This window comes from Pan paniscus, chromosome 9 (assembly GCF_029289425.2).
Source record: "Pan paniscus chromosome 9, NHGRI_mPanPan1-v2.0_pri, whole genome shotgun sequence".
Taxonomy (NCBI): Eukaryota; Metazoa; Chordata; class Mammalia; order Primates; family Hominidae; genus Pan; species Pan paniscus.
The window spans coordinates 36,865,696-36,888,763 of record NC_073258.2 but is presented as its reverse complement, the minus strand read 5'-3'; the positions used below and the strand labels follow the sequence as shown (position 1 = coordinate 36,888,763).

Genomic DNA, 23,068 nt, shown 5'->3' with positions numbered 1-23,068 from the left:
CAGAGGGCAAGAATTTCATTGGTGCGGAAAACAAGGGCTTAGATTATTTTCCAAAATTAAAGGGGGTAGGGTGTCACCAGTGTCAAAAATCATAAAGTCAAAAGAAAGGCCTTGGAATTTGAAAATGAGCAGGTCCTTTATTTATTTATTTATTTATTTATTTATTTATTTATTTATTCTACAAATATTTATGGGGTCAGGGGGACATGTCAGGCACATTGTCGCTCTAGGAACACATTGGCCAACATGGAAGTTTCTGGCTCCTGCTCTCCAAGAGCTTATGTTCTAGCAGGGACAAGAAATACTATAAAAGTAATGAATTTTGGGGGGTGGGAGACCAGAGTTTTATTATTACTCAAATCAGGTTCCCCAAGCATTCGGGGAGCAGAGTTTTTAAGGATAACTTGGTGGGTGGAGGGAAGCCAGTGAGCCAGGAATGCTGATTGGTCAGAGATAAAATCATAAGGACTTGGTAAACTAATGAATTTTAAAAAATAATTTCAGATACTGTAAGTTCTGTGAAGATTAAATGTGGACAATATAATAGGAAGCAACGCGAGGTAGGTGGGCAGCTAAAGCAAGTACAATCAGGAAAGCAACGTTTTGAACTGAGACTGCATGACTAAAAGGAACCAGCCACATGAAGATCGAAAGTGCATTGTCAGTATAGGGAGCAGCTATAGGAAAGTTCCTGAGGCAGGAACGAGTTTGACTGTGACCTCCAGTAGGGCATTGTCAGTGACTTGATGTGAACAGAGGCCAGATCATGATAGTAATGAAGGAGAATTGATTTATAAGGAAAGAGCGCCTAAGGGCAGATGACTTACGCAAGAAGTTGTTCTTGAAAAGAAGGAAGAAAGTGGTATTAGTGCCATTTATAGCGGAGTGGGCAGTGGCAACCATTTCTATTTGGGGACCTTTCATTTCCCTTCCCATTTTGGTCATCTCCCCTTAATGCCAATATTATCCACCAAAAAGCCACATCCTTGGAACATTCATATTAATGACTGTAGGGTATTTTTGGGGTTTGGAGATAAGAATAATCAAATCCTCCCACACCAAGGCTCCACTGACAACATCAAACCTGTTTGTACTGGCAGATACTGTCATCACTCCAGCAAACACAGTTATTTGCTTTGGATCTTTATTTTTTGTTCTCTACAATTCAGGGTCACCTTTGGTTTCTAAGGCTCCCAGGAATCTTATTTCACTGTTGGTTAGCTTTGATCACTATCCTTTCCACCCTTACCCGACCCTCCCAGGTCAGATTTTAGAGCAGTACTATCCTATGGAATTTTCTCTGATGATGGAAATGTTCTGTACTCCACTGTCCAATAAAGTAACCATTAGCCATATGCAACTATTCGGCACTTGAAAAGTGGATAGTGTGATTAGAAACTTAAATTTTAATTTATATAATTGTAAGTAATTTAAACTTAAATTGTCACCTGGGGCTACAGCCTATAGTTTTGAGTAGATAATTCTAATGAGTTAAAATTGAGGAGGGTTCATAGTTTTCAAAGAGTCACTTTGCAAGATCTTTGTGATTACTGAGAAATGCATCAATGCAAATAAATAATGCCCAGGTCAGTAAGTGAGGGATTTCTTCTCAAGGAGGAAAAAATGGAATATATTCAAAGCTGGCCAAGTTTGATGTGCAGAAATATTATCAGAAAACTTATTTGGCCCAAACATGAAAAATATTGCCTCTTCTGAGAAGTAATTTTTAAAGATTAGGAGTGTCCTAAGGGGTGCTGGTTTCATGAGGTCTCCTTTGATGAAAGGTGTCCATCGTCAAATAGGCTTAGGGAAGTGGGCACACTTTTTCCCTCTCTTGTAGATTCACAATGCACATTATCATAGTAAAAACTCTGAGAAGTCTTACAGTAACTAGCTCTGTTTAACTATAGAAACCTCTATGTGTGTGCATGTGTGTGCGTGTGCATGTGTGTGTGTGTGTGTAAAACACTAGCATCCTGAGAAACTAGAGAAATATTACTGGTAGAACATGGACTTGCGTTGGGGGTGGTAGGGAGGAAAGAGGGACGTGTGTAAACAATGCCAGATCTACCCCTTATTACCAGCTGTGTGACCTTCAGAAAGTCACTTAACTTTTCTGATCTTCATTTCCCTCATATGAAAATTGGAGATAATATCTATAAATCCAGGCTTATATGAGAAATGAATATAATAATATACATAAATAGCATTATCATAATTCCTGGGACAAGTTAATCTTCCCAGAGTAGTTAGCTATTATTAATTTCTGATCATTTATGAAATTATGTGACTAAATAGCTGAGGCTTTCTGGACCCAGGGAGAAACGTGCTATGAACTACTGGAGCTCACTTACTGCCTGGTGACATTTTTAAGTATTGTATTGGAGACCTGGATATAAGGGTCATCTTTTCTACCTTTCTTTATATCCAGCATTGAATGTCTTCCTGCAATCCATTCTCAAAACAACAGCCAGAAGAATCCTTTTAAACCAGAAGTTGGATCATGTCACTCCTCTAGTATCTCCATCACACGCATGCAAAGGAAAAACTAGAGCCTTCGTAATGGCCTCTATGTGATCTGGCCCACCAGTACCTCTGTTTCACCATTTCTTAACTATTGCCGGTCTACTCTGGCAAACAGACCTCCTCACTGTTCCCTGGGCATGATAAGGAACACACCCACCTTAGGACCCTCTCACATCACTTCAGTATGGAGCACTCCCCCAGTTATCTGTATATCTGTGTGGCTCCTTCCTTTAGATCCTTCAGTTCTTTACTGAAATGTTTCCTTCTTAACACTGCCTAAATTTACAGCATGCCCTTATTGTATTAAGTGCTCTAGCAGTCTCTGTTCCTCTATATTTCTTTACTACACATCCAATATGCTATGCTTTATTTATTTATTTGTGTTTTTTCTTGACTGTTTCTACTCAATACAACATAAATTTTATGAGAGCAGAGATTTTTGTCTCTTTCATCCTCTGCTATAATTTGGTGCCTAGAACAATATCTGGCACGAAGTAGATGCTTGATAAATGCTTTTTGAGTAAAGTAACGCAGAAGCTGTATGTGTTCTGTTGCTAGAGGCTAAGTGCATTTTCTCTAAGCCCAGCATTGAATGGCTTATTGAAGAATGAAACACGCATTTCCAGGCTGGTCTCTGTGGTTTTTATTAGTGTTTCCTGGGACCCATCAAACAAATAAACATATTTTGAAAAATATAATTCTTTGATAAAACAGGAATAGCAGGAATAGTTTGAATTTAACATAGCTTAAAGGGAAAGATTTCTGATTTTTTTTAAATAGTAGCAATAGAGTTGTTTCCCACAAATTGTCAACCCAGGAGCCAGATGGAAAGAAAAACAAGAATTATGCAGATAACTACAGAAAGATTAATCCCAATTTAGTTAAACTTGTGAAGGCTTGTACATATCAGAGGTTCATAAGACACAGTCTCAACAGGAGTTTTTTTTAATAAATGCTCTATCTCTAGTTCCAGAAACTGAATTCCAAGAAGCTACACTGAGGATAATTCAGCTCTGATATTGTGATTACTGTGATGTTCTTTCATTCATACAGTAAGTATCTGCCCAATACGTAACTACCGAGATCTATTGCTTCCTACATAATTAGACAAGCTCCTCACACATATGGGCCCATGCCGTGCACATAGTAGGCACTCAACAAATGTTTGCTTAACTACAGAAGAATAATATAATTGCCTTCCTTCTTAACTGTTTTACCTTTTTCTATACTTGATATATTTGAAAAACAACATGCTTGCAAAACTAAAATCTAACATGCATTACTAACTTTATCAAAAGATCCCTCAGTATTTTTCAAAAAGGAAAAAAATAATAAAAACCAATCCCCCAAATACTAAAACTTAGAACTGCTTTACACTTAAATAGCAATTTACATCATATTAACATATTCATAATCTTCATTGGTTAAAACAGGTCAAAGGTTTATTACTGGCTTCTCATACCAGATAAGTCTCACAGTTCCCAATAAGGCAACAGAATCCTCATCCAACATGTATTGACTTGTGGAACCCAACGGCCTGTTTTGGTTTCATTTCAGCGCAAGTAGAAGGCAAAATAAAGAGTCTCACAGTAAAATGTTCATAGTAGATAATATGTCCTTGAAGGTTGTGCTGTTGTGCTCTTATTCCACTGAAGAAATGATTCACATCCCAATTATAGATATGGTCTCCCAATCAGAGGAGTCTTTTAGAAGACATTCATTCATTCATTGAACAAATATGTGTTGTGTACTTGTCCCATGCTAGGTAACAGGAAAATAATAGTGATTGATAAGACATAGTCCCTGTCCTCAAAGAGCTAACAGTCTAGCAAGGCAGGAACTTTGAGAAAAGACCAATGTGTTCAAAGGAAAACTCATAACCTGGGTCTCCCTTCTCAGATGGCACATTCAAGAAACTGTTGCTTATGCCCCTGGGAGCCAGAGCCTTGCTTAAGTCTTACCAAGTCAAATATCTATCAGCCTCAGATGATTTGAGCCTGGTAAAGTCTTAGCAATAGATTTGCTGCCTCATGTTCCCATGAAAACCTAATAAGAGAGAGCCCTTTCAACTCAGGCATACGGGGGGTTTAAGGATAACATGTTTAGTGACCATGTGGACGTTCAGCACAGGTGAGCTTCTCAAGTGAGAGTCATGTGTCCCCAAAAGAAAGGAGGGCTTATCCATAAGACTTTGCTCTCCCTTTCAACACTGTGGTGGGAAGTACTCTGTTACCACCCCAAGTTGGCATAGCTCGATTACTTTAAGTTGTCCAAGTCACGAACAGCACATAGAAAATGCAGCAAACTCAAGTCAAGACAATAGAGAGATATGCTGAGAACTTAATACTCAAGCCTTAATCAGGCACCAGATGCCAAGAAACCTTCACTCTCAACAAACAACACAATCCACTAATTATCTGTAGAATTGTTGTAGTTGGTACTCTTCACAATCACTTACTCCTTAGCAAAGATTGCTCTTGAATGGAAAGGTTGCAGAAAGAGCCAAAGCCAATTTGGAAGAAGTGAGAAACTTACAGGTTTGAGGAACGGTGAACTCAGAGAAGGATCTAGCCTCCTTAGATGATGAACAGGCAAAGTCAGAGAAGGAACCACAGTGAGAGAATTGGCAGATGCCCCTAATAAAATCACACAACTCAGACACACACACAGACACACAAATATTCATGCGTTATACCCATTCAAGTAACTGGATATTTAATTCATTCTATGCAATGAACAGTCAAACGCTGGGAAGGCCCCATAGTTCTTTGGCCTTGCTTGTAAAGCAACATATGTCTTTTCTGCAGGAATGTCTGTGTTGCACAATCAAGATCTTCGCTGTTCATTGTTCTTTTTCTCAGCTCTTTCAGTAACTGTTACTTGACAACACTAAGTTAAACCTTTACAGAGGTGACCAAGCCAGGCAGAAATAAAAATGGATTTGGTTGCACCTTCAGAAAGTTATTCATGTGTGCTCCAAGATCACTACCTAGAATGGTTCTCATTGTAATTAGGACAAATTTTTAATTCTTCTTACTTCTAGCCTCATGAATATATTACAAACACTTTGAAACCTTTGAATATGAATTGCTCACCTCTACCAGGTAAGACACTGTGGTAGGTGCTCTATTAGTTGATGAAGAGCACTCCTTCTTATGGATACATGTCTTCATTTGCATATTATTGCTGGAGAAAGAGAGGTAGAATAGAGGAGCAAGCCAAGGACATGAGAGAGCCAAAAAGAAAAGCTGCAAAAGGGATGAGAACATTCAAATCCATTTTCAAAGTGTCTACTTATTCCTGTGCTTCCCAGATTGCATGGCTCAATGGTAAGTCTCCAGGACCCCCAGAACAATTCCTCTATTGAAGAAGAAGCTTTTAACTCCTTGGTGACAATTGTGCCTGAGCTGAGTTTTCTGTTTATTTTTTTCATCCTTTCTTTCTTTTCTTAAAAGACAAAACAAAACAAAAAAAATTCCTCTGAGTACAAATCTAGGCAATAAACCGTTCACCTGGGATCAGTTCAGATGAGACAGTAAACAGATAATCCAAAAGACAAAAAATTATAAGAATTAATACCTGCAAAGAGGATTTTCCCTGGAAATGCTTTTCTTGGTGTTTCCTTCTACAATATAATTTTAATTCTGCTTTGTAATTCCAGTGAAAATGTCTTCTATCGTAGTTCCTGCTACATTACTATGCTTACTTTATCTGACATTGGCTCTCATCTGGGGTTCTGAAAAGAAGCTCCTGTAGCTATTTCAACTTATTGTCCCTAACATTTAAAACATAAAGATAGGTTGAGGTTGAAGTCTTGCTTTTGCTTCACTCTAAGGAGCTAAAAGACCTTACATATCTTTTTCTTCTGAGAATAAACCACCATCCTCATATTGACTAGCTAAACTGGTGGTTCTCAATCAAGGGCAAATTTGCCACCCCCAGGGAACATTTGGTGATGTCTAGAGACATTTTGCGTTATCACAGCTGGGGGGTTTCTGGTGTCAAGTGGTTAGAGACCATGAGTGGATACTGCTGAACATCTTACAATGCACAGGAAAGCCCTCACCACAAAGAACACTCCGGCCAAAAATGTCAATTGTGCAGATTGAGAAACGTTGGACTATAGGGATACAAGAGCAAACTCTTCAGCCATTTCCACACCACCGTCTCCTTTTTCCAACTTATTTTTAAGCACTTGGAGCAAAAAAGAACCAAGCTGGGTTCTCTCTTAAATAGCTAGAAGTGAGCAGACAGGGCAATTAAAGTATTTCACCAACCATCCAAAGGGGAGAAAGGAAGACAGCGCTGGCATCAGATAAACCATTCCTGAATGAGTATAAAGACCCCACCATTATTCTTCTTGCTGATTTAAGCATTCCAAGTCATGTGATTATGCAGAGATTATAGCCAACCTTGGGTTTTGGAAGTCCCAATTCTCCACTCACTGGATCCTAAGGCTCAGGTTAAACTTCCCGGCATCCATCCACTTTGTCCTAACCATCTGAGACCCTGGAATTCAACTCAGCAACAATGTTCACCTCCCTTGACGAAGCCGTATGGATGCTTATGTGTGGAGGATGCATCACCTTTTTCTAAATCATGTCACATACAAAACATTTAATGCCCTCTGATTTTTTTTTTCTTTCTCTTAGCAAGAAGCACAAGGCTACAAATCCTGTTACTCTTGCAGTGAAAAAGAATTCACAATAGAGGTGAAAAAAAATCACAACCACATACAGCATCATATTTCACAGAAAACTGTGTACGTTTTTTCCCCATATAGGACATACTTCAAAGTAACAAAATAATTTTTTTAATCGACTGTAGTGTTTCTTCTTCCCGTTAGAAGTAGTTTCTTTTTCCCCTCATGGTACATAAATATCAGAGAAAAGTAGTCTTTGAAATATTTACGTCCAGGAGTTCTTTGTTTCTGATTATTTGGTGTGTGTTTTGGTTTGTGTCCAAAGTATTGGCAGCTTCAGTTTTCATTTTCTCTCCATCCTCGGGCATTCTTCCCAAATTTATATACCAGTCTTCGTCCATCCACACGCTCCAGAATTTCTCTTTTGTAGTAATATCTGTAACAAAGGAGATTGCATAAGGTGACTGATCAGATGAAGGTGGCTAGGTAAATAATGGGTCGTACAGCCTTATTGTTTTCAGAGACATGAAACTCCTCACCTCATAGCTCGGCTGAGCTTTTCATAGGTCATGCTGCTGTTGTTCTTCTTTTTACCCCATAGCTGAGCCACTGCCTCTGATTTCAAGAACCTGAAGACGCCCTCAGATCGGTCTTCCCATTTTATTAATCCTGGGTTCTTGTCTGGGTTCAAGAGGATGTCGCGGATGAATTCCCATAAGTGAGTCCCTCTCGGGTCTGATGAAAAGCAGAAAGGCAGGTTATTAATGATCTAAGTCACAGCAAAGATAGGGCAGAGAGCATTGAGTTAGGTCATCTTCCTGCAAGTAGGAGATACTCATTTCTCCCCTACTTGTCAGGGAAGATGGATCACAGAATCACCAGATGTTGGACATTAAAAAGGTATTTAAGAATAAACTAGCACAATATTTTATTTTACAAATCAGGAAACCGAGGCACAGAGAACTTAAGTGACTTGATCAGGATCACACAGCTAACTAGTGACATAGCCAAGACTAAGCAATAGGTCTTAGGTCTCCTAAGCCAGGGGGAAGTTTCTTCTAGTTATTATCCACAAATTGCTTGGGGTTCACTTCAACCTGTTACTTCCTCAGAGAGCAACTCTCAACCACTTTTATCCAGTATCTCAACCAATTAAATTGCTTTGACCCAGCAACTGTGTTTCAGCCAAATGCAAATCAGTAAGGGTCTAGAATGTTTACTCCCAGAATAGATGAGGGTGGTAGGGAAAGGAGTGGTCACGCAGGGACTGGAGGACCCAATTTGAAAATGAAGCCACTACTGCAATAAGATTATCGACCAAATTCAACTTTACTCCCACTGAATGTTTGATGCCCCACCCCCACCCCACCCACCTTTCGAGGGGTTGCATTAATATGGTTTTGTGGGATTATGTGAAAGAGCAGATAAAGACATTCTAATTCCTTATAATTTCTGGATTATACCTTTTTTTTTTTTTTTTTTTTTTGAGACAGGGTATCACTCTGTGGCCCAAGCTGGAGTACAGTGGTGCAATTACAGTTCATTACAGCCTAGACCTCCCTGGCTCAAGCAATCCTCCTGCCTCAGTCTCCCAAGTAGATGGGACTACAGGCACGTGCCACCATGCCCAGCTAATTTTTGTATTTTTTGTAGAGATGGGGTCTCGTCATGTTTCCCAAGCTGGTCTTGAACTCCTGAGCTCAAGTGATCCACCCACCTCAGTCTCCCAAAGTGCTGGGATTATAGGCCTAGATTATACCATCTTGATTTCTTTCTGTGTTCCACCCACAATTCCATGTCTCTGATATTTCGTATATGTTCATAAGATTTTATTACTGAAGGAGACCCAACTCCCAAAGAGCAGTGTTGAATCTTAAGAAAAAACAGTCATTTCTTGGAATGGTAACTCCACAAAGGTAGGAGGCCAACATTTAGCAAAAGAAAGGATGATACATCTCAGCTGTTTCTTCTTATCTCGCTCCTCTTCCCACCCTTTTCTTCTGGGAGAGATGGAAATTGCTAACCCCATGCCTGCAAGCAGTTCTTAGGCACTGGGTGTCTCAGTTTTAGAGCACATATGACAGAACAGGGAGGAAATGTCCAGTGGGGCTCCACTTTGAGAAACAGCTGCAGAGGGGGCTTACTTTGCTAGCAAGTGATGCCTCTATTTTCTCACTCCACCCTGTTTGGGATGAAGACATGAAGGCAGCAGACAGAGGCGATATTTGCCAAAAAACTAGTGGCCTCCAGATGTGCCCGATGTGATGGGAAGGACCAAAGGCCATCTGAAAGCCAGCCAACTTACTGTGCTTTTTGGTGTGGCACTTGGCAGGGGGGTCTTGCTCCTTTTTCATATCAGGTGACTCTGCTAAGGAGAAAAATGAGAGCCGTTTAATTGACCTATTTCCTATAATTCTCTTTTTTATTCATGCATCCACTCATTTAAACAATATTTACTGAGCACCTACTGCATGCCTGGCACCTTTGAGTATGTGCTAGTGAACCAAACAAAACAGAGATGATAAATGCTATGGAGAAAAATGATGCAGGTTAAGAAATGGAGATAGATGTATGGACTTGGGAATAATTTGCAATTTGATACAAGGTGGTCATAGGAGACCTCTCTGATTCCACGACCTAAAGGATATGAGGGAAAAGGTCATGCAGAGAGCTTGTGCAACAGCCTTCCGTGTGTAACATAGAAGTGCAAAGGCCCTGAGGTTGATGTGTGTTTGGTATATGCATGCTGTAAGAGGCAGAGAGGGAGGAGCTGAGGTTCTGATCATTAATCTCTTATGGGACTTTTAAGGACATGACTCTGAGAAAGATGGAAGCCATTGAAAGATTTAGATCATTGAAAAATGTGTGGGTTTTTTTTTTTTTGCATAATAGAAAAATGTAAACATTTATAACAAAGGAAGATGACTTTTAAGCCAGAGGAGTGCCCTTTTTTGGCATGCAAAGTTACATTTTAATCAGCCTGACAAAGGCGCCATTGAGTGGCCCAAGCTCAATACAGAGGGCCACAGTGGACTATGGAAACACAGATTAGTTTAACAAATGACTCATTATGGCAACCTCTGCGACTATTACCAAAGAGGAGATGATGGAGGTGGACCTGGGAAATAAAAATTCTTCTCAGAAAGAAAACTAAATGATCTAGCTGTGTGTGTGTGAGTGTGAGTGTGTGTGTGTGTGTATGTGTGTGTGTGTATTGGGAGGACCAAAGTAGATCTTACAAAGACTCTCACACTCAAAAATCAGCCAATTTTAATACAAAGTAGTCCCTAAATACAAGCCAATTATTTTAAGAAATTGGGCCAGTAAAACTGATCTCTTCCATGTGCCCTTCCTAAACTAGGGTCCACTGACCCAGTGTGGCCTTCAAGGGCCCCTGGACTGACTGAAACCATATATGAAGGGAGAGGGTTCACAGCATCCTTCAATTATCAAGAGAAGCCTATTATTCAAAAAAGCTATGAACTGCCAGCCATTAGCTCCTAATTAAATTGGTTAAGGAAAAAAAGCTACTGTTTATTGAGCACTTACTATGTACCAGGCACTGAACTAAGCACTTTAAATGAATCACTTTATTTAATTCACACAATAACTCTATGACGCAGGTACTAATATGATCCACAGTTTTCAGCTGTGGAGGATCTGAGAAACAGAGGGGTCAAATGACTTGACTAGAGTCACACAGCTGGAATGTGGAGCCAGGATATGAACACAAACAGTTTGAATCCAGAAGCTTTACTCATAACCACGATTCTATGTCATTTCCAGAAATGGTGGCCGGCACATAATCTCCCTTTGCACATAACAGATTTCACACAAGCCTTTCTTGCCAAGAATCAGGTTCACTTCTGTAATGCTCTTGTTAGTAGAAAAGATAATTTCAATCTGACAATTCTATATTTCCCAATGTTCATGGGCCCTTTCAACCATCTTATCACCCAGCTAATCAAGACTCAGTGTTCCCAGCAATTTCTCGAAACGTCATGGCAGGATGGAGAGAGGGACTTAATAAGACCTCAGTAAACAAGAAACCTCTCATCCTGGTTAAGAATTTCTCTCCTGGCATTGTCACTAGCAGGGCCTGCACCTGACTTGGGTTTCTCTGAAATCCGAGAGGACAAATTCACAGGAAATGCAAGGAGACTTCACTCTCCCTCCCTGTAGGTTGCAGGGTGAGGTTGCAACATCCCATCAGGATGTGACAATATTGCGACAGGTCTGGCATCCACCCCGGTTTCCAAGTGATACATCACTCTGACAGGGCCACGTTGTACTGCAGACAAAGAGTGGCATTTACCCAGCAGGCCACAAGCAAAGCTCATTTTCAAATGACATCCAGGAGGGATGCAGGGCCATTATTTCAGAGCCAGGAGTTGAATTCAGAAAAATACAAGAGTCTCTCAGTATATTGGCCTCAATTATTGTTTGTGGGTTCCTAGTTGATCTAGAATCAGTTACTTCAGAGTTCAGGTGCCTTTGTGAATAAGATGAAAACCTTGGACCCTCTCCTCAGAAAAAAATGCACATATATGTACACATGAAATTGTCAACAATTTCAGGGGGCTGTGGCCCATGCAGCAGTCCATGGACTCTAAAACCCCTACAATAGATAAACCATAAGGAAATATTCTTTGAGTTGTCAGCCGTTTACCCAAGCTAGGCTCCACCCAGTTAGGAACGTTCTTTTTTTAATCCCCAAATAAAAATCTTTCCATCATCATAAAGGGGAATAAGCAGTCAAAGGCAAAAGAAGAACCTAATTTCTTCCAGACCTCTCTGCCTGTTGCGGTGTGCAGGGGTAAGCCATGGAATCACTGGCCTGCTTTACCACTGATATCTTTTGATCTTTAACCTCTCTTTAATATGTGTCCTCCTTCTGCCCTAGAATAAAAGTCAAGACCTTTGAAGTTAGCCATGTGGTTAAGTGATTCATTCTTATAAAATAATGGCTTGCCCTGGAGAAGTTGTCCAGCCTGGCTTTCTCTTGCTTGGCTCCCAGGCACTCCAGGCCAAGGTCCTATCCAGTCCAGGCAGGGGCAGCAACAAGCCACAGGTTTGTGATGCAAGTGAGAGAGCGTGACTTCAGCTAAGCTGCTTCGCAAGAAGCAAAGATTAGAAGCATTTGCATATGATTCAGCTGTGAGCCATTTCTTTACGGGATATACAAATTTCAGTGTTCTAATAGACCGTGCCACCCTAGCTTTAGGCTCAACAAGTCAGTGGATAAACACATCAAGCCCGAGCTGGCATGACAGGCTGGAGGACTGTCGAGCAGAACAGGACACTGGCAGCGGGCATTTTATGAAATGGGCAGATGACAGAGAAATCAAAACAAAGCCTATTTCCCCACCTGCGTTTATCACAGAGGGCATCAGTTTACGCTGGGCCTCGCCTTAGCTCAGCTGGTAACTAGCATTAAAACATAGAAAGATATTTCACTGCATTCAATTACATGTGAGCTCGAAATATAAAGACTCAGGCAAATGACCAAAGTTTTTCCGGGGGTTCTGGTTCCATGCAGTAGAGACTATAAACTATTCTGAAAGAAACTGACCCATATAAGGCTGTAATTAACTATCCTACTGAAGGGCTATTACCCCAATGAATACACCAACCCCAGAGACTGCATTGATTCTTTAGGGCCTGGGTGATTGATCTCATTTTCCAGCCTGGGTTACAATCACAGGATAGAAATGGGGAGCTGCAGCAAACAAGGATCAGAAGGGTAAGAAGAGAAGATTCCTGAGCCCATCTTAAGAAGGACTATTGAAAAATACAATCGGTGGACTCAGGAGAGAGCGAGTTCCTTGCTACTGCAAATGCAAAAGCAGAAACTGGCCTCTAAGGCCCCTATTGATTTTGAGATTCTAGAAGGTGTAAGTCAAGATGTAGAAAAGAGGATGGCCCGGCTGTCAGGGCGGCAGAGCTGTAACTATGATGTTTTGGTTTCCCGGGTGCCTCAAGACCTACTAGCCCCTGAGGCTCAGGAAGTGGTTGGTTCAGCTTTATTCTTAGTTGGAATTTTTTGCCATAAGTCAAAGACCCAACTGGAAGGATGGAAGGATGGAAGGATGTGGGAGATGACACTGTAGGAAGTCGCAGAGGAACTCAGAGTGTGACTTGGGAAGTTTCCTCAGCCCTGAACCCCATGGTCTTGACTGAGTAGCAATGATTGCCACAGAAATTTTACCCCGGTTGGCTCAGTGCCCCCAGAATAGCAAATACACAGCCAAGCCTTGCCAGTGTTTGATCTATTCCCTAATTTTAACAAATACTTCAAGTGACACATAATGCTAAGGACTACTGGGGGAAGGAGAAGTCGAGAGCTATGCTGGCCTCAGCTCTTAACCTCAATTCCAGAAGCATTTACATTGGCTGCCAGCCCCATCTCATTTAAAGGGCTTGAACCAAACAAAACCTCAAACCAAAACCTTTCATTATTTCAGTTCTCAAAAGCAAAAACAAAAACAGAAAAAAAGAGGAAGGAAGGGTTGCAGACTAATTTCTTTCACAAAGACCCAATTAAATCCCATTTCTGAAGTTGCTCCAAATTTAATTCCAGGAGAGAGGCACTATCACTTGTGACTGATGTCTAAGTGCCTTTTCATAGACCCAAAGAGATCCACAAGTTCGTACTCAGATCACGGGAAACCATAAGATCCTCTTTCAACCATTTCCCACACTGTACACGCCAATGCACCTATTTGTAGGTGGGGGTGGTAATCTGAAATCCCCTCTCCCAGACTCCCAACATCCCAAACTTCTCACCCAGTGTAACCTTGGTTAAGGAGCATGGATAGCCCCAGTTGCATCCAAGCTTAACCAAATGCAGCTAAAGTGAACGTAACTCATAAAATGCAGGTGCTCTGACTGATTAGAGAGCACTGATGAGTCATCGGAATTAGACTTAAAAACTGACAAAATAGTGTAACTGTGGGGATTCTGGAAGTTTCCAATGGCTACCCCTTCACCCAGAAACCATCACTACAGGTTCACGGACCTTTGAATTTCACTATGAGGTATTCTTTCTCTAAAGCCAAATGTAGTTTGTTGAAAATTAAATATAGCCTTATTTCCCATAAGTATACCCAAATATGAATAATTTTAGCAGCTACATTGCAAGAGTAAGTTTTCGTTGAAAATAAAGAAAAGCCTAAACAACTTTTATTGTCACAACAGAGTGACTAGTTTCGCAGGAGACCAACATTTTGCCTAGAGGATCCCTACGGGTCATCTTCGATGTACAAATATTGCCTCAAAAGCAAACCTCGTCTCATGGTAACCCCATCCCTTTCCTAGCCCTTTAATTAGAAAGACTCCAGCAAGGCAGAAATGTAGAGTGTTGGTAATTCCCACTGATTCTCCCTAAGCATTAGGCATACCCAGCCTCAGATGTGATGACAGCTTACCAACAGGAAGGTGACTGGTGGTTGTCATGGAGATCTGAGCCCGGCAGAAAGTTTTGCTGTCCAACAAATCTGTGGCCATGAAAAGATAAAGGACATTTAGAGCACCCCCTCCCCCCACCTCACAATAGAACACTGTGGCTCTTAGACAAACTGAATAAGAATGTAAAGGGCCTTAAGTGTCAGGGAGTTAGTTACCTACTGTGCTACCATAGTTGGTGTCATATAAATAGTTCTCGTCTTTCCAGGTGTTCACGATGGAAGGCTCTACAAAAAATAGAGAAGGAGAATAGTCAGCAATCATTTTCCCCAGGGAGAAGAGGCTGCGTTTTCTAATTCATTGTTCATCAACAAAGTATGGGGGGTGAGGAGTGGTCCTCAGAGACAAGGGATATGATTCTGCTTCAGCTGCGTTACTTTATAATAATGTTGTCTAATTTTCCTTTCAGCATCCTCAGGGAAATGGCCTCATCCATGTGTTCTGTACCTATTGCATTTTTAGGGAAGTGAGAGAAGTTGCAAGAATGGGAACCTGTCCTAGACCAAGTGGTTCCTGGGAATTTTCCTAACCTGGCTTGGCTTTGTTCTGCATTCTACTGCATAATCACCAGAATATTTTTACCCTAGAGTGTGGTGGGGGGAAGGCCTTGTTAGGGATAAATTTATTTAAATGTATAATAAATAATTAATGAGGCCTTGGGGGGTTAATGATATTTCTTTCAGGAAGAGTCTTGTCAATCTTATCACAGTTTCTTCGTTGCTGAAATCTAGAGATTTGTCATCCAAGTTGGGTGACAGCCCCCTCCCTCTAGGATTTTTCCAATTAGCTTAAAGGATGACATAAAATTCTCAAAACAAAACCAAGGAGAAGGGGTGGACTGTGTTACTAAGTCAAACAAACTCCTTTTAAGAGTGAAGCCCCACTTCCCCATCGCAGAAAAGAAGTGCTCTTGTACTCTGTCTCTCTCTCTCTCTTTCTTCTGTGTGCTGCGGTAAGCACCTCTCACTTTGACTGACTCTTCAGATTTCAGATTCAAAGGGAACTCCCCTCCACCTACCCCAAATGGAGCTCAACTCCCACACAACCCCCAGATCTGGGCTGGTCTCCAACAGAAGCATTTTGTTTCTTGGCTAGCCAAAAGCTGTAAGATCTCTCACCTCGTCCTCACCAGAAACTTCCTGCTTTCTCCTCACCGCAGACCTAGGTTACCCTCAGCTCCCCTCCTTGCTGGGTTCTGAGTTTTGGGCCGGGGTGTAAGCCACTGACTGAGTTTCATTTTGTTTTTATAGCACAAATGATACAAAACCTGACTTACTGGCTAAGTCCTCGTGTTTACGACATAGGGATTTAGCCGGTATTTTAGCTAATAGCTACATGTTTGGACACCCCAAGCCAAATCTCTTGGGGTTACACCCTCTCTCCTTGTTGGGTCACCTTGTACACCTGTTGTTGTCTCTGAAAACAAACTGAACCAAAGAGGTTTGGGGGTGTTGGCCCCTCTATGAGCTTCTTCTCCCCTCCGCCTAGGGTGGACCTTCTTCTCCACCCTTCCACTCAGCTTTTCTGAACTGGCAACACAAGAATGTCTGGATGGTCAAGAAGGAATTATCAAGTTATTTGGGACCTCTCCAGTATTACCCTGGCTCCTTCGGTGGGGCTATCTGACAGGTCAAGCAGGGGAGGGGGTGCCATCCTCCTGACCAAGTCCTGCATCCATCTCTAGGGCAAGGCCAGGCCTGTAAAGCACAGAACATCCAGATGGCCCATCCCCTGGCCTCTGAAGAGAAAGGCAGGGCTAGCAAAGCCTAATTCGCATGCTTAGCAGCTATTGCTTTTTTCTTTAATAATGGTAGGCCAGCCCACTTATGAAAGGGTAAATAACTGCATGGGCCAATTTTGGCCCCAAGTGACTCACAAATCACCTGCAGGTCAAATTCTGTCCTTGGTGACTGGGACACATCCTCAGGGAGGTCCGTGGAAAGCTTGGTTGGCCCACGTGGCTCCCAGGCTCCCAGGCATGAACATGGGGAGTGACTTAGGAGCAATAGTTGCTGCATGGTTTTATGATGGCTCATGGACTTTGGAGGACAGTCTCCAGGAGAGAGACTTAGGACAGGGGAAAGGAAACGAAAATGAATGTAGATGCTATGGGACTGTAGACTCTGCTCAGAGCCCAGCATTTTGTCCTTCATATAAAAACACACCTAAGGCAGGAGCTGGGTTGCAGGTACCTTTGTACATCTCTGCAGAAGCTCCCCGGGGCCCCTAAAAATTTGTTAACTACAACACCAAGTTAGTATATTCACCCTTTTTGTGAAACACACACCCATCAAGGGAGGAGGGAGAGAAGAGGAGACATTGCCCCTTCCTCTTCTCTTTCCAAACTTGGCCACTCCCCTGACAATTTTTAAGGTGGGGAGGCCCACCATATATTCTGCTTTTCCTTGGCTACTGGCCTGAGGTCTGGATGATGCCACAACCAGGAGTAGGAGGCAGAGAAGTGTGGCTCCCCATAAGTCTATAAATTGGAAATAGGTGGCAGTCACTGGTCGCAAGGGCAAGAATGAGATTCATGGTGGGGGTGGCCCATCAGAGACAGCCAGGGAAAAGGCCTCCCTGTGTTTCCTGCAAAAACTTGCCCCCACATTCTCTCTTGCCCTCTCCCAACTGTCCTCCCCGGAGCTTTGCCAGGCTAGGTTGGCTCCCTTTGTCCACTACTACTCACCAGTTTGTTCAGTCTTGACAATGACATTGTGTGTGGACTGGAACAGGTCACTACTGCACTGGCCTGTGAAGGACAGATTGGGATAGTCAGAGAGGGCCCAGATGGAGCCAGAACTGGATGCTTAAATAAGGACAGAACTGGCATCTTTGCAGAGCTTCTGCCATCCTACTGCCTGGTCACCTATGTTTGTTTATGGGAGGTGGTTTCTCTGTCAGCCTCTACAAACTCAAGCCTGCAGTCTCTGACCCCAGAAAATTGGGAATCTAAGGCACTACCTTAGAAGCAATTATTTGATGTGGTATAGTAAAGGCATTCAGTATGGTGGAAATAGAACTTCAGAAGCCCAGTTTTTCAACTACTAGCTATGAGGAAGGTGTGTGCACTTTACCTTTCTGGGTCTCAGTTTCCCCATCTGTAACAAGATTAAACTAGATAAGATCACTAGATGACTTCTAAGGTGCTTTCCCATACTAAGATATGATATGAAAATGAAAATGTAGGGAAAAACCTTTTTAACTAGCTTGATTCTTCTTTGATTTAAAATCTAATCAAAGCCATCATGATTACATCCAATCTGTGAGATATGTCTGGATAAAATGTGGTGACTCTTTCCTTATTTATGCCTCAGCACATGTACAAGCAGTACACATCACATGACCTTGTTTGCTTGCAACTCCTCTCCCATTATCATATATAAAAGCATATATATGTATGCTTATATATATATATATTTGTAAATGCATATGAATCTAGTCTGTTTTCTTCCCCAGACAGATTCTAAACATCTCAAGAGCAGAAGCCATGCCTTTAACCTCTCTGACATTCAGTCTTCCCACCTGTAAAATGGGCACAATATTTACTTTGTCATAAAGTTATTAAATGAATTAATTCACTTACAGTGCCTAGTATAAGTAAATACTCAATAAATGTTAGTTAATAGAAAGTCTACACAAAGGCAAACAACAAAAGAGTGAGAAATCTGCCTGGACGTTAGGAACTCAGAGGCTACAGCAGCATGCGATGAGACCAAACAAGTCATGGGAAGTCAGAGACAGAAGGTCTAAGATGGCCACAGCACCTCCCAGGCCTCCCTGCCTCAGACCTCAATCAGGGCAAAGCTTTAAAGGAGTGGATTTAATTGGGGGGTGGAGGTAAATATTTTTAATTCTTCAAGTGTAAGTCTGATCTTTTTGAAGATCCCTGAGGGTTATTTATAGATCCTTGTTTGGTTTGATTCTAGTCAAAGAAAAAAGAGCAGCCACCAATGTGAGGTGGGTGGGAAGCAGGGCATGGCCAGGGAGCTGAATGACATCATCTAAAATGGCCACCGCAGCCACAAGCTCTGCTGCAAGGCCCCAGGTCCTCTTCAGTGTTGATGGCTGTTGCCAGGGTATGACTCTGGTTCACAGCCCTGGAGCTCATGCCGCCCAAGTCCCAGTTACTTGCCCAAACATGGGTTCTACCAAGACATAAATGCCTTTTCCAGTGTGGACAGGCCAACTCCCTGTTCTTAAATATTGCTACTTTTCAGGATGCCCATAGTTCTCAGAAGAGCTAGATTTTTACAGCCACTATCAGGGGAACCTTATGCCAGTGTCAAAACCATTCTGCAAGGTCAGTTGTCCACCCTACTAGGTCTTACATGTCAGTATAGGATATGTTCGTGTATGAATAATCTACCACTCAAGGACAACATCTGGAATGGTGGCCCATCCCTGTGCTAGGGGAAGCCTCAGAGAGACATCTGGGGCATTAGGGCAACAGAAATTCCAGAAACCACCACAGAAACATTCCCCATACACATGTCTAGACCATATGTTCTAACCCTTTTTTTAAGTTACAGACGTTTTAAGAATCTGCTGAAGTATTGTGAGTTTTTTCCCCTCCCAAAACACAAACATAGTTCTAATTTCATATATCTTCTTACCACCCTTAGGACCCTATCTTAAGAACCTAGGTCTAGAAGGTTCTTTGTGTGTGTGTGTGTGTGTGTGTGTGTGGTTTTGTTTTGTTTTGTTTTTTGTTTTTTGTTTTTTTTTTTTTTGTAACCATGATGATCTTTTTAACAAGCAAGTGACTGGACTGTTTGCAAAGGAGAGAAAACATTTTCCAAGGATAGTAAGTATTCTACGAATTCCTAGCCAGCTTTTGTCTTCTTGAAAATTATCACCATAAGGAAAGAATTAAATTACACTGGCATTTATAAGGGATTAGGCACACCAGGCACCCTATGCTTCAATCCTGTCCTTTCATCTTCCTTCCATTTCCCTGTCTTGGGACATGGTAATTTGGAGGTGAGACCACTCTTTCTTGTCCCTGACAAAGAATCCTGTCATCTGCAGAATCTCTATTCTTCCAGCTGGCTCCTAGCAGGGTAGGGAGAGACACAGAAAGAGAGAGTCACCATTCCACTTCAGATGCTGCAAGTTGCTGTAGAGGAGCTGCCCCGCCGTCCCTGCCGCCCGGGTGAACTCCTGCAAACTCATGCTGCAGAGGTGCTCGCCGTTGATGTCGAACTCTTGGAAAGGGATACAACTGGCATCCAGCTGGTTGGTGTCCAGGAGGTGCTGGAGCCACTCCCACACCTGGTACTTGGTCCAGTACTGAGGATGAATTTCATGCCACTGGCCTCCAAAAAACCCACTGGAAACTGCAAAACAGGAGGCAGCCTCATGAGTGACCCCTGGCTGTTCCTGGCCATAGTATCTGACACAGGGATGTACTGTTGGCTGCCAGATATCTCAGAGACATAACCACAGTCCGTGTATGTGCCAGCATGGGTGATGGAGCAGAAATGCATTTTCATGTCCTCCCTAGCCTGCTACCTACCCCTGGACACTGGATGAGGACAAGAGAGCTGAAGTGCTCAGAGCTCATCCCCCACCTCCCCTAAAGTAAAATATCATGAAAGCTAGAGCATTGCTATCATTTCAGCAATTTATTAGCTTATTGTCCATACCCAAATCATTCTCTTCCTCTTCTCTCTCACTCACTCTCTCTCATTTTTTCTCTCTTATACACACACACACACACACACACACACACACACACACCACCAAACTCAGACCATTTTCAACTAAAAATAAGGCCTGAAATTAAGGTTCTTTTCTCTATGATGCCTTTGCTTTTCCTCAAAGTGGTCCAGATTATTGATCTGCTAACTGGACTGATATCCCACTGCCCCAGCCTAGTCATTATAGCTATCATGATGTCACTTCCCTACTCAGTTAGCTTTAGTAGTCCTCATCACCCACTGAAATTAGGTATAAAGCTGCCTAGCTAGGCATTGAGGCTCTTCACTAACTCTTCTTCAAATAACCAATAACTTGTCTTTTCTCTGTGCTGTTCTTTCAGCTAAGCTTATGTTCTACCTCTCACTCCTGTTGAATTCCTACCCATCTTTTGAACTCTGACCACCCTGTAAAATCATCCCCAATCCCCCCAACTTGCTTCAAGGGCTCACTGTCCTCTTACCCTCCAGGAGACATGCTTGGTATTTCTAATGGCTTTGTCATGTTCTGCTTTTCTGTACAAGTCTCTAAGTGCCGTCTTATTCTCCTTTGTAAATTGTATGCTTGAGGTCACAGACTGTTTTACTTGTCTTTGTATCACCTAAAAAATGACCTCAGAGACTTTGTCATAGTAGATGCTCACCATATATTTATTTAATGGAATGTATTTTTGAAGAAGAAATAAGGTAGGCATCTGAGGAGTTGGGAGGTACATTTAAAAGATGGTACATTCACAAGATGGTACATTCAGATACCAATGAAGAAGTGCAGTTCATTAAACTGGATAAATATTGCTGAACCTAATATGTGCTAACCATCTGTATATGTGACTCATGCTCACTTAAAAAAACATTCCATAGTCTGCCCGAAGTTCTGGGGCAATGGAAAAGACAAAGCCAGCATCTGAGGGCATGTAACAGGGCTGAGAGAGCTTACAGTTCCCTTGGAAATAGATGTTGGGAAGGAACTCTCTTTCAGGAAAGATGAGTGAAAGGGGCAAGGGGCAAAGACTATTGCATCCCACCAAGCTGAAGCAGGGGAAATCCAACAGGACGTGACACATGGATATTCCAACAAACTCAAGGGTGGACCAGTAGAAGAAAATGTAGTGCAAGAAAACTGTCTCTAACTTTTTCTTCAAGGTCACGCCAGATCAGTTCTTCTCAAACTTTAGTATGATCGTGAATCACCAGGGAATACTGTTCAAATGCCGATTCTGATTCAACAGGTCTGGGGCAAGGCCTGAGTTTCTGCATTCCTAGCAAGCTTCCATGTGATGCTGATGTTGCTGGTCTATTGAATTACAAGTAGCTAAAGGCCTCAGAAAGGTTTAACTCCCATAATACCCATGGTCCAGCCCACAACACCCTCAGAGGAGAGACTGAAGGGGAAATGTTTCTGACCCAATCCCTCTTCTTCCTCATTCATTCAGAATCCATCCATGGCTTCCACACCTCAGAAGCACTAAGAGCAGGAGGTCAAGTTTATCTAGCACACAGAGGTGACTGCCGTTAGTAATACCCACCACTCACAGTATGCACTTAGCTCCTCGTACCTCATGGCCAAACAAAGGCAGCCCCTGGCCCACAACGTGGGCTCTAAAGAGGAAGCCAATAGTCAGGGGTTGGGGGAGGAATGGAACAATCTAATCTAAAAATCTAATTATATGGAAATAGTCCCAAATACACAGACCTTGGGCTGGATCTTTCCATTTCCCCCAATTTTTGGTGCCCCACAAATAAAGCTGTTTAAGGATGGGATATATATTTTGTGGCTCCCCAAGTCTTTCATCTTTCTTTTTCTAAAATAATTGTGTTGCTATGACAGTACAGCTCTGGTTTTGACAACAAGAGGCACCAACTTTTAATAACCTAACAGCACATCTAGAATAATCTCATCTGCAAACTTGATACGGTCTAGATTAAAAGATAGTCCCTGCTAGTGTATCTTGTTCAAACTTGGGAGAATCAGGGATTTTTGTCTGAAGCTGACTGGGGAGATTCCGCATCAGACAGAGAACCCAACAAATTCCTGAAGTTTCAGGAGAAACAATAAAAATTCCTATGAGTTCACATCCTCTCTGCCATTCAACTGATCTCCTTTTCCTCTTCAGTCTCAATCAAGGCTGAGCTTTCTTTGAGGTCTCTGGAATTTAAGAAATAAAAGTGGCACCCCAGTTCTACTTCCTGCTGAACACATTTCCCCAGCTTTCTCCAGAGCAAGCAGGAGAAATGCTGCCTTCATCGAGAGGCCAGGGTCCTGGGGATGCCAAAGACTTCCAGTTTTATTTGGAATCCACTTTCTGGGTCCTCACAGGGTATTTGAGGCCCACAACAGAAAATGCAACTGCCCAGAAAGTGCAGCAGTTTGGGGGGACAGGTGACCAAGTAAGGGAAGCTCACCTGCTCACCCTTTCAACCATGTTTGACTAGGATTCCAAATTAAAAGAGGTGGAGCTCCACATGGATTAGCACTCGCTGCAGAATAACTCTCCCATTATCCTCCCACTTCTGCCTCCTCCCAAGCTCTGGTCACCAACAAACCATCTCCATATTTCAAAGCAAACTTGAACAGCAGAGCCTCTGGCAGGCAGATTAGCAGTGGGTGTGGATTGGGAAGAGGCCCAGAGCTCCCTAAACTCACTGCTGTTGGATGCACAGCTGAATGCCTAAACTGGAGAGCTCCAAATTGGGGTATGGGGTTCCCGATTCAGCAACAACTTGATTCAGAGATTCAACT

The 23,068-nt window shown here is 42.2% G+C and overlaps 1 protein-coding gene across 2 annotated transcripts in view; it reads right to left on the bottom strand.

The window, feature by feature from the left end:
* Positions 1-3,145: 3,145 nt before the first annotated feature.
* Positions 3,146-23,068, bottom strand: part of EHF (ETS homologous factor) — a 30,695-nt gene continuing 10,772 nt past the window's right edge. Inside the window, exons 3-9 of one of the 2 annotated variants that reach the window (XM_003830377.5) lie at positions 19,723-19,968; positions 17,319-17,381; positions 14,791-14,859; positions 14,596-14,664; positions 9,474-9,536; positions 7,708-7,903; positions 3,146-7,604 (exon numbers count right to left, since the gene is read on the bottom strand). In XM_003830377.5, the coding sequence (XP_003830425.1) occupies positions 7,505-7,604; positions 7,708-7,903; positions 9,474-9,536; positions 14,596-14,664; positions 14,791-14,859; positions 17,319-17,381; positions 19,723-19,968 (806 nt within the window). In that variant the 3' untranslated portion in view covers positions 3,146-7,504. The remainder of the gene's footprint in view (positions 7,605-7,707; positions 7,904-9,473; positions 9,537-14,595; positions 14,665-14,790; positions 14,860-17,318; positions 17,382-19,722; positions 19,969-23,068) is intronic. The other variant, XM_055094272.3, reaches the window with a different exon arrangement.